This window comes from Mya arenaria, chromosome 2 (assembly GCF_026914265.1).
Source record: "Mya arenaria isolate MELC-2E11 chromosome 2, ASM2691426v1".
NCBI lineage: Eukaryota > Metazoa > Mollusca > Bivalvia > Myida > Myidae > Mya > Mya arenaria.
In genome coordinates this window covers 62,905,074-62,918,189 of record NC_069123.1, presented here as the reverse complement: position 1 = coordinate 62,918,189, position 13,116 = coordinate 62,905,074, and the positions used below count along the sequence as shown (strand labels likewise).

The window sequence follows — 13,116 nt, the reverse complement described above, 5'->3', positions numbered from 1 at the left end:
AACAATGGAGAGGTATCACTCTGTGTGTTAGTGTTGCGTTGCTATGTTCAACAATGGAGAGGTACCACTCTGTGTGTAGAGTTGCGTTGCTATGTTCAACAATGGAGAGGTACCAATCTATGTGTTAGTGTTGCATTGATATGCTCAACAATGGAGAGGTACCACTCTATGTGTTAGTGTTGCGTTGCTATGCTCAACAATGGAGAGGTACCACTCTATGTGTAAGTGCTGCGTTGCTATGTTCAACAATGGAGAGGTGCCAATCTATGTGTTAGTATTGCGTTGCTTTGCTCAACAATGGAGAGGTATCACTCTGTGTGTTAGTGTTGCGTTGCTATGTTCAACAATGGAAAGGTACCACTCTGTGTGTTAGTGTTGCGTTGCTATGTTCAACAATGGAGAGGTACCAATCTATGTGTAAGTGTTGCGTTGCTATGTTCAACAATGGAGATGAAAAAGATACAATCACCGAACGTAATAAGATCATTCTAGGCAAATTTCTTGCCATACATGTGTACCCTTCTGACGCTAGTATAATATATTATGTCAGACATTAACATCTGGAGTGAATGCACTGAACAAATGTTGCCAGGCTGGTGAATATCAATTACGTTTAGAAACTATTGCGGAAAGAAGTTATGTCAATGAGGATACATATATTTATATACAAGCATTCGATAGCCGATAAAGTATGGTTTAAAAATCCTAAACTTTCAAAAAAAGAAGAAGATATGAATGCAAGGGGAAAGTTTTGTTCAAGTAGGGGAAGGGGGGGGGGGGCTTTACCGACTTTGTCGGTCCCATAATGAGTGTTTGTTATTATAAAATACATACGGGGAATGGCCTCGCATTCTAACCGTTAGGTGGCAGTATCAGACAGAGAGTATGGGCAAATGTTTGGTTGATATGATTTTATACATAGTGATTATATAATAGTTTTGTTCATAATAATATAAAACAATAACCATCGCTAAATGATACTACCATGTTGTATCGATCATGTAATGTAAATTATTCATGATTTGTTTGAAGTAGTTCATGTACATCAATAGATATGAATAATGACATGTAATAAATTATCAGTACAGCAGTGACATAATCAATGAACAATGTTTTTGAAGTATATAATCTGATAAGAAGCCGAGACGTGGCCGTGTATCAGCGACACACCATAGTATGAAGACGAGAAGTGGCCGTGTATCAGCGACACACCATAGCATGAAGCCGAGATGTGTCCGTCTATCAGCGACACACCATAGTATGAAGCCGAGACGTGGCCGTGTATCAGCGACACACCATAGCATGAAGACGACACGTGGCCGTCTATCAGCGACACACCATAGTATGAAGACGAGAAGTGGCCGTCTATCAGCACACACCATAGTATGAAGACGAGACGTGGCCGTGTATCAGCGACACACCATAGCATGAAGACGACACGTGGCCGTCTATCAGCGACACACCATAGCATGAAGACGAGAAGTGGCCGTCTATCAGCGACACACCATAGCATGAAGCAGAGACGTGGCCGTCTATCAGCGACACACCATAGCATGAAGCCGAGACGTGTCCGTGTATCAGCGACACACCATAGCATGAAGCCGAGACGTGGCCGTGTATCAGCGACACACCATAGTATGAAGACGAGAAGTGGCCGTGTATCAGCGACACACCATAGCATGAAGCCGAGACGTGGCCGTGTATCAGCGACACACCATAGTATGAAGACGAGAAGTGTCCGTCTATCAGCGACACACCATAGCATGAAGACGAGAAGTGGCCGTCTATCAGCGACACACCATAGCATGAAGCCGAGACGTGGCCGTGTATCAGCGACACACCACAGCATGAAGCCGAGACGTGGCCGTGTATCAGCGACACACCACAGCATGAAGACGAGACGTGGCCGTGTATCAGCGACACACCATAGCATGAAGACGAGACGTGGCCGTGTATCAGCGACACACCATAGTATGAAGACGAGAAGTGGCCGTCTATCAGCGACACACCATAGTATGAAGACGAGAAGTGGCCGTCTATCAGCGACACACCATAGCATGAAGCAGAGACGTGGCCGTCTATCAGCGACACACCATAGCATGAAGCCGAGACGTGGCCGTGTATCAGCGACACACCATAGTATGAAGACGAGACGTGGCCGTCTATCAGCGACACACCATAGCATGAAGCAGAGACGTGGCCGTGTATCAGCGACACACCATAGTATGAAGACGAGAAGTGGCCGTGTATCAGCGACACACCATAGCATGAAGCAGAGACGTGGCCGTGTATCAGCGACACACCATAGTATGAAGACGAGAAGTGGCCGTGTATCAGCGACACACCATAGTATGAAGACGAGAAGTGGCCGTCTATCAGCGACACACCATAGCATGAAGCAGAGACGTGGCCGTCTATCAGCGACACACCATAGCATGAAGCCGAGACGTGGCCGTCTATCAGCGACACACCATAGCATGAAGACGAGATGTGTCCTTCTATCAGCAACATGTCTTATATACGAATATAACCCCAGCAGAGCTATTGAAAACGTGTTCTTTACGGTTGTAAGCGGACCGTGCACGAGAATTTGGAGTTAAACCACTAGCAGATACGTTGTATTAAGAAATGCCATGATAATAATCTATTGTTTATCTTTCGGAAAAAATATTTCTATTTTTATTTTTAATGCATTTTTTTGCTCACTTATATATGTAACACACTTATGTCGTATAAGTCAGATACAGTTATTCTTCAAAAGTGTCCTATTACAGACGTAAGAAACCGTTTTGCTAGGATGAACACCATTTTTTTGCGAATCTTCTAACGTCTGTAAGAGGACACTTTGGAAGAAAAACTCGTACAGTATCTATAACGTATCATGCAGTATCAGTAGCCGCAAATACATTCGTTCATCTGATACGCTTGCTCCGTTATCGTCTGTGTTTATATGCCTATGTAAGCAACATGCCAAAAACATAATCCCCTAATTCAATATCATGACTGTGCTTATAAAAAAAAATCGAAAGTCAAGGCTGCTACCAGTTAGCGATAACAGGTGTCACTTGTTTATCAACTAACAATTAGTCACACATTTTAACGCAAAATTTACAAGAACATTTATATCATCTTTAAAACAAAGCTCTTGACTAATTGATAGCGTACATATGTAAATAAGACATTCTCGACAGTAACAATGGGAACGTTGTCCAAGATAAAACAAATAACTTGTATTGATGTAAATGCAAATAATTAAAACAAATCAAATGTTCAAACAAATACTGTTGTTGGGTGTGCGATTGGAGTTTTGACATAATGAGAATAAATGCATGACACTATTTCAATCATAGGGGTGTTTCATGTATAATTAAAATATAACTGTTCACAGAACATACTCCTCGACACCCAACAATCTTACATTTGCACGAGATACACAGTCTAGGGACTTTTCTACTCAGTCACTCCTGTACGTCGTTTACCGGAAATAGCCAAGCATCGAATAAAAATAAACAGTGCGTTCATACCACACGTCCGCTCTTAGTGGAAATGAAACAGATGCACAAATTGGAAATATTTCGTCATTTAGGAACAATTGATCATTAACATGTGTAACATAAAACGTGAAAAACCTCGCAATCAACAATTTATCTTGAGCGCATGACTACCCTGGTAACTAAAAGTTAACTATGAAGTTTCTTTTAATTATTGATGCGATACAATTCGAGAGTTCAGTGTTTGTGTGCCGTAACATTCAAAAACATATTGAAGGAAAAGAACTTGGAAATTGAGCAATATATACTGTTAGCTAATGTCCTTACACATCTGATGTTATAAGGTTCGACAAAATGATCAATCACCGGTGGATAGTTCGGCAATAATTCTATCAGAAAAGACCGAGAATAAATCACTTATGAACATAACGATGTTATAATGTCCTGTATCACATGGGGACAAGTAGTCTTACAAAAGCAATAAAAATCATCGTCCATTATAGTCGACATGGTACAAGGCAGGAACCAAATTTCCCAACACACAGAAAAAACATTGACATACTTTCTAAATGACTATATATCAATTTAGTATAAATAAATACTTCTGTAATGATCAACGGCGTTCTTTATACATTGTACATATTCCGTAAAATAAACAACTTAATGTTCTCGTTAATATCATTATACACACGATTCGGGGCGAATAGTCTACAGCTCATTCAGCTGGCAGACCTATCACTTTCATTTATAACCTTCTCAAATTTCCAATTATAGCCAAATACAGCACTGTCTTGGATGCCAACCAGACTAAGAATTGGTCCTTTGAGGTTATCGTCCTCCCAGGAACACGTGTAAGTGCTCGTTTGGTTCTTGGGTGTAAGACAACACCGCATTCGCTAGAACACTGCATTGATCAGCTAAGTACTACATGTATAAATATTAGGAGCTTTTAACCAAGAAGTCACATTCTGATTTGCATTGTATATACACGCACAGAAAGATACCGTATTATGGAAAGAATCACATACATCTAACACTTGCTGTATTTATAACAAAGAACATCCAGTAAATCTTGTATACTATACGTTTTAAGAATATGAGTTTTTGGCATATGCGCCTGGTCCGCGGTTTTTTATATGTCTTTGGCAAAGCACAAAGTACATTCCCAGTCTGTAGCAAATCCCGCTCGATTTCTTGGCACGGTCGTGTTGAGAGTGTCAACTACAATATCACAATTTTGCACGGCATTGATCCCGGAAGTTATAATCCAAAGTTCCAAACCCTTGTCTCGTGAGTTCACGAGAAAGCTCGGATTATCTGTTACATTTCAAACTGCATGTCTCCTCAGACACTTCCTCAGAATCATACGCAGCAGGCTTAGGGGCGAGCTTTGTCAATTCAGTTCCTCCATTTTGGGAGTATGAGAGCTTAAATTCATTAACCGGTCTTTTAATGAGAATTTGAAATGTTTTAAGCAAGACTTTTCTGAATTTTCTACCAACAGCTGTATAAATAAGGAAATTCACAGATGAATTAAATGCGAACAGAGTGTTGCTTACACAAAGCCACTGAAGCAAAACCGATTCCCCTAAAAACCAGAACTGGGCCACAAGACCAGGGGTTTGGCAAAGAATGAACACGACAACGATGAGGATAAGAACGATACTCATGTTTGTTTCACTGTTTTCCTGTATATTGCCCACAGTTCTTCTTTTTCGCATCCTCATCAGTTCTAAAATTAGTAACGTGTTCAATATTCCAAGAAGCACTAAGGGGACGATGTATATTAACATCAGATAGAAGTAAACAGTATAGTACTTCTCGTAGAACTCTGACTTTCCAAATGTTGTCGTTATAATTGAAAAACACTGGTGCCATGCGTCACAAGGTGTTACCATGGTCGCAAAACAACGCGGGATGTTGTAAAATATCGCGACACAGGAAATAATTCCAATCACGAGGAAAGCGTTCTTTTTGTTGCAAAATTTCACTGCTCTGAATGGGTGACATATTGCTATGTAGCGTTCAACAGACACTGCCACTGTCACCCAAACGTTAATAAACTGTAGTGTCATAACAATGTAGTTGATTGGTGTGTATATGTGGGGATAGACAACATCGGTGAAGCGCCACATATCGGGGTTGAGCTGCGTGATGGAGATGATTGAGAGCCCAAGGATACACCCCACGATGATACCCGTATCCGTCACCACCAAGGTTCGTAGGAAGTACACCGTTGTGGACTTCATTTCCCGCCGGAATAGGACAACGATTGTCAGAATATTGCCAATAAACCCAATGACTCCTATGATGGGTACTATAACGCCCCAAAATATGAACATCAGCCTGGCGGTCTTGGCATCGTCATCTTGAATATACTCGTCGCCGTACGACATATTCACCTTCAGGTTGATCTCGGACGCCGGCATGGTGATTTTTGAGTTAGCTGTAACCACCAATGTAGATCAATCGAAGACCACGACTTCTAGCTGGGTAAACTCTGGTATCTGCTCGTGGTGTGTGAAGATCTAAGCCTTTATCAGCAGCCTGCCGGACTCATCATCTGTAAATATAAAGATATGCATTGTCAACCTGGATACTATGTGCATAGTATAAAAACACTTTACCAAAGTCATCGGTGAATCGCGGGGTCAAGCCATAATGTAGCCAATAGGCGCGGACAGACCTTGATAAACTCAGATAAACAAACATCAGTGAATCCAAACAGTAAACTTGTAACCCGAGATAGGCGATGATATCAGCTTCAGTAACACATTAGATGTAAATAGTGTTACCCACTTTGCATATATTATAATTAATAACATGTCAACATCCTGTTGTTTTGACCATTTGATAGTGCATTGCCACCTTTAATATAATACAACATAACATATCAACCATTAATTCATTTATTATATAGACATTAAGATTAAAATGAACATAAACCCCGACAGAAAAACATACGTAAAAGTAGCGTATCAAACTGCATGTTTTACTTATCGTATAGTCCAAAGTAATCCATACTGATTAAAAAAACATTGAAAAGTAGCGTCATATCTACCTACAATTAATACCACTGCAATCGACAAGTGATTGTTACGTACAAGCAAGATAGCGAAATTAAACCAAATAGTGTCCCCGTTCGGCCTTTGATAACTCACGGCTCATAGTCTGAATTCACTATCTACACCAACTGATACAGCCTAGTTAAGTGTAATAACCTTATACATGAACAGTTTATCTCATTGCAAACATGGAAAGATATATAACACATTAAAACAAAACCGTAAAAACCTTGGGGCTAGAAAGGTTGGTTAAAAATGAATGAAACGATTGAATAACCCCATACGCTCAATTGAACGCATTATTGTTGTGTCTCCAAATGCATCTCACATGTACATTCGGTAGTACGCATACTACAAAATACATATTTGATATAAGCGACAATTATATCAAGTATGTACAACTACGAATGTGGCTATAAGTGTCCCCAAGGACCTACTAATTTGTTGTTGTTGTTGTAGTTGTTGTTGTTGTTTAGTAGGAATCACATAAAACGTTTCTTAGCAACTATTTCCTTAAACCCATGATACATTACCAGGCCATCAGTCATGGCTTACTTATACGTTTATAAGACACGTAATTCATGCATAATTAACTTTTTGTTTTCAACTGCATGGATACCGTTTAAATTAGTTTTATTATGCTACTTATGTTGGAGTGTTACATGTAGCATGTTGAAACAACGCAATAAGAATGAATCGGATAGAAGGATGCGGGCAAGACAAGAAAAGACAAAAAAAATGTTTAAAATTAAAATAGAAATATATGAGCTGATATATTAAGTGAAACTCATGCGAAATATCAAGTTCGTGTTAGTCATGCTGTATAATCAATGTACTATAAATAAATTAGAAAGAGTGGTATGTTTGTGGAGATTGTATTTGTGATGGTGTTTGTACATCTGTGTCTCTAGATCATTGTCGTTTGGGTTCTTGCCTTAAGCATCTATTAAAAGGCGTTAATAGACAATACTAATAATTACAATGGAGGTAGATCGGAAACGCTTTTTATAAGGCAAATTGTTTCTTGAGATTGTTCATTTACATCAAATAATAAAGTATATGCTTGAGACTATCTATATAATCAGTATGAGCATCACCGGTATCGTTAAAAGCCAAACACTTTTTACGGTTAATTCAAAAAAAAAACAAAAAAACAAGCAAATAATAATAAAAAACTTTTTTCAAGGCAATAAAAAGGTTTAAAGTCGGGATGAAAAATATAGAAGGTCGGGAAACCGAAAACAAACATATTTTTTCGCCGAAACTGGGGGGGGGGGGGGGGGGGGCTGGAACTGGTCAAACTTTAACATATAAAATAATTCGTTTATGTAGGAAATTTCCACATATCAGTTATACCGCAAACATTGTAGGGTAGGGACGATAAGATCAGTGAATACATATATAATTTTTCTACGTCTTATGATACTGAATACATCAAACATGATGCGACGGCTTTGCTATGGCTTATGTTAATTTCGGCTGTAGGGGCGGTAATCGAGTGAGGCAGCAAGTTCCTTGTGTTCCGTATTTATATTCTTTTTTGTGAAGAACAATAAAAAAACCGTTAATAATACATCATGTTTAACAGCTAAAATAATTCTTAACATGGCTTAACACATGACACAGATGTGTATGTTTGATAATGCGCTTATATCTGAAATAAGTGTGTTCTGTGATTTTGTTCTTACATGTTTATATAGATGGCGATGCATTCAACATTCTATTTCCGATGATTAAAATGTAGTAAAGGCATCTCTATATACTATTTAATCTGTCAAATGGCTAGGTCTCCACGTGCGTGTCAGAGGCAAACTGGACCTAATTAAAGGTGTGTATAGTATGTGTTCGCCTTAACATTGATTTACAGCAGGGGGGGGGGGGGGGTACATAGTATACAACTTCTTAAGTCATTTCTTAACCTAAGTCGATTTCTTAAATTGTTCATAGTCAAATTTAAACAAAAGAATAAGGGTTTTTAAAATAAAAGAAATATGTATATTAAATAAAATCAATGACAATTAAGATTTTCAGCTAATATTCGTATATAATATCATATGATCAGATGGGAAACTTAACTTCAGAAAATGACTTAGGTTAGTAAGTGACTTAATATGCTTTATGAATATGGCCCATAGAACTTCCAACTCTAAGTCATTTCCTACTTAAGTCACTATCCTAATTTCCGTATATCTTCAGTGATTTCAAATAAAAAGCTTAAGATTTTCCAAAATTCATAAGTAATTGAAAAAAACAACACACTTTAATGCTTAAAACACTTTGAAAACACTTTTAAGAGTTCGACTTAAATTAGGAAAATACTTAAGATGCTTTATGAACACCGCACAGTTCGATTTATAACGATACAAATCAAATACGTACATGCTATATAGCCATAATCATATGTGTTGGAGTGTGTAGATATCAAATATGTCTTAATGCTGAAAGTCCAACATTTTATATCCGATGTAATGGTTAAAGAATTAATATGAGCACTGATAAAAAGACCTCATCTGCAAAGAATTCGTGACATGTTGCATATGTCAACACGTCACCACCTGATCAAGCTTTAGAACCGAACAGCGACTATCAATGACAAAACATCGTATTAATGTGATTTCATACCGGCTGTTACTTACATTAGATATTCCATAACTTGCGATTTGCCAAAGGCTTCATATGATAGATTGTTTCAAGTGATTTAAACACGCCTTGTAAACAACCTTACGCATAAGCTATTTCACAACAGAGTACATATATGTTTTAAATGTCAAATCAAAAACACTTCCCACATTTGTTCGGTGTAACAATCCGACAAAAGAACAACCTTCTTCTCAACTATGCATCTCCAGCTACTGTCTGTAGTGATATTCATATCCACAAAGCTCTTCCATGGATATTTCCGTCCTTTCTTGATTGAAACCTAGTCCTTTATTTAACTTCTATTGTTTTTTTTCATATCATATGAGCCTCAATAAAATTTAAATGTATTCATATAAAAGCAGAGTTAAACACTATAAAAACACTAAAGTGATGAACCAGAGTGGATAACACACTCCAGCTCCTAATTTCAACTTCGCTCATGTCTTTGCTATATAGTGTGACGAAATATACAATTACCTTTTAACATGCATGAAGTAAGTTTTTCCATCCGCAGTAGTGTCTCACTATCAACGAATTATCATTGTAACGCATAACAATTGTATTAAAACCTCAAATGAATGGTAACTGTTATAAATCATTTACAATATTAGGCATTCATCAAGTTGAGTTTGATGCTGTTTGGTTTATGTTAATACATTCAGGCTCTCAAAAAAGCTGAACAAGTTTGTAAATAACGTGTGATGCTAGCCATCTTCTAGTGGGCATGTGATTTATGCAGAACTTGCGTTTACTTGTATACAAGATTAAAGGTCTGTATAAGACGTTATCGCAGACCAAACAATTTGACATTTGGAATGTTTTTCTTAGAATGAAACCCATGCATTAATTTCACTTAACTTCTGTTCATAAATGTATACAGACGTAATTTAATATATAATCATGACCTTCTGTAGCGACACCTAATCGTTCTTTCGCGTTCTGACATTTACACAACGCTTAGGTTGTGAAATTATAGCTTTAATATTCGCCTAAGAAGTCCAAGAATATGTTTTTGTATCCTGATATCGGAAAAACTTGTCAATATTGAAATATACGCTTCAGGGGTATACGTATCCAGGAATTAACGGTAGTGGCTGCGTAGCTAACTAATATGATATAAAATGTTGACAGGGGTGTACTCACTAAATATTCTTTTAAAGATTCTAGTCCGAAATAGTGAGTTTTGAGAGTTTTAATTATATATGTTCTCTGCTATTAACATTAAATGTAAAATGTAAAATGTAAACTTGGACGATCTTTTAGTTGTAGGGTTGGGAGGTGTTATGGGGATGCGCCGTTTTCCTATCCCAAATCATGCGCAAACCCGTTGTGCGCAAACTATGTTTTTCAAATGTTTCCAGTTATATCATTTATATCAAACTCCTTTCGTTTTTGATATTGGATGTATAGGCGACATAATGTTAAATAATACAATGTGTTTCATGTTACGTGTAGTAACATCACATCAAATATCCCAGAACGGATCCCTCGTATCTTCCGAAACATGAACGCAAATTTTACTAGTACTCTTTGGAAAGGCATACGTGTGGTTTATTCGTAACGTTATATTGAAAAGAAAACTTCACCTAGCCGTTTACTTTGGCGCTCCAAATACAACATGCAACTTTCTTCAGAAAATCTTAAATATCTTAAGTTTGCATGTTTGAGGGCGTATTTAAGATGTTGGTGTTTTTTAGAAACAAGGAGCTCATCTAGGAGACATTTTCTTCTACCGCATATGAATCAAATTAATGGCAAATTGTAAACCATTACAAGAAGAATTTCACAGTATATCTGCGTGCCTTATCCTCATAAAACCCAGACAGATTTAAGTACTTATAACAAAAAAAAATCCAAGGAATATTTTTTGAACAACTAAGCCATTTTGCTGAGATATCCATTATGCTACAATTCGGTTTTTCTAGTATTTCCGAAATCGGGAATATTCCGAGAGCTACAGCTATCAAACCTATCAAACAGCCATATCGTAGAGAGGCAGGAGGGAGGGGGAGGGAGGGGGAGGGAGGGGGAGGGAGGCACATCCTGGCTACATATTCCTCTTAAGTGGCCAAAGCCAACATGACAGTGGAATCATAAATCATTTACCAGTCTTGCATATGTCCCGGCAAACCAGCATTCCATGTGGTATGGAGCCTTTAAGAAATGGTGAATAATGCAGGGACGATGGAGTTAGCATTGATTTCAATATAACAATAACATTTGTGACCGGCCTGAGACTAATCATCTTCAAGATATGAACTATGAAATCTGTGTCCAAGCAATGCAGGGTTCTGCATTTGCGAACACGTTAGGATCAATCAGTATCACATTTCCTACGTCGGATAAGGATCTGGGCGGTGTGGGACACGGAGTAACCGGATGGTATTGTTGGCAGTGGACAATATATGAGATATGAGAAATGGTTGTGAAATGACAATCGAGTTGCAGTACCTCATCAATCTTCTTAATATGAAACCGACAGCAAAGTCATTCTTCATGCTGGCAGTAATTGATATTATCACACAAAAGTCGAAAAGAGCAAAACGTATAATGGAGTTGTACAATTTAGTATTTCTTTATAAAACAATGCACTAAACTTTAGTTTAGATAAATTCACTTAAGGTAATCGAGCAAACAAAACATCTACCCATGTTAAGAATGGCGAGGGCAAAACTTAACACTCAAAAACAAAACAAGTTTCACATATGACATAAAGTGAACATCAATGCAAATAGGCATTTATTACCAATGATACACTGATCATATCAAAAGCGTGAGATCATGTTTTTCTTCATTGCATTGACACGAGTTCAAACTATAACTTGGAACAAAACTAAGCGCACACGTCCAGTAGAACTCGCTCATGTGTCGCTTTAATAGACAAATGATGTAAGTGTTATGCTGCAGAAACATTCTAACTATCGCACAGAAAGTGACCGTCTCAAAAGCGGATTTTTTTCTATCACAATCACCCCAAAAGGCTTCATTACCCAACCTTGAATGGGAAACTTCCTAATTCAAGTGGTTAATGATTCGCGAAAATATTTTTGTGATTCTTCGTCAACTGAACGATATAGCCTTGAAGTTGTTTTAAGACACCAGCATACCCCGTGTGCATGATGTTCATGTTTGCTTATTAAACTAGTTCAGTGCGTCGAGGGGGCACGGGTACCACCTGAGGCGTGCTCATATAACCAACAGTGTGAAACTTAATATTATGTACTTGCATTTGTACTGTAAGTATGGCTGAATATCTAAATGGTTTATAAATCAAAAACATTTAAAAAATACCCTGCTCATTTACGTATATAAGAGCACAAATTACGTTTTAAAACAGGTAGGTACGGAAAAATAGACTGCCAAGAAAAGAAAGATTATGTTTATAAAGTCATAATTATACAAGAAATTGAGGATAAATTTCAGTTCGTTATGAGATGTAGTTGTTTTGATGACCTCCGATCAAATTAAAAAAAATGTTTATAAGTAAAACCCAGGATGTTTCAATGAATTCAACTTGATAGTGGTAATAAGAAACCACCTATTGTTAATTTATGTACAAGCAAATGATAGGAGAAACTTGTTAATCTATGATATCGTTTGAGTTTTGAAAATATAAATCATTATTGTAACCATTTACCACCCGCATTTCTATGATATATTAATTTTCTATGATATATTAATGAACTAGCTATACAGCCTTTCATATCTATAATTATTCACAATATTGCTATGCATGAACACACCCCTTATTGCTCAAGCTGTATTTGAAGCGTTATTGACATTGGCTGCCTGGTCACGATAATCACATGCATGCATATGATTACTTGTATACATGAGTTTGACGAGATGTGTTGTTGCATAAGTGGGAATAACCTTGTGTTATGTATGTTCTCATTTAACAACTACTTTATTTTTATTGT

At 37.5% G+C, this 13,116-nt stretch overlaps 1 protein-coding gene across 12 annotated transcripts in view; it reads right to left on the bottom strand.

The window, feature by feature from the left end:
* Positions 1 to 4,586: 4,586 nt before the first annotated feature.
* The window catches only part of LOC128208637 (FMRFamide receptor-like), a 139,115-nt gene continuing 130,585 nt past the window's right edge, over positions 4,587 to 13,116 (bottom strand). For 7 of the 12 annotated variants that reach the window (XM_052912207.1, XM_052912188.1, XM_052912219.1 and 4 more), the window contains one exon: positions 4,587 to 6,054. In XM_052912207.1, the coding sequence (XP_052768167.1) occupies positions 4,805 to 5,920 (1,116 nt within the window). In that variant the 5' untranslated portion in view covers positions 5,921 to 6,054 and the 3' untranslated portion in view covers positions 4,587 to 4,804. The other 5 variants (XM_052912213.1, XM_052912195.1, XM_052912256.1 and 2 more) reach the window with 5 other exon arrangements.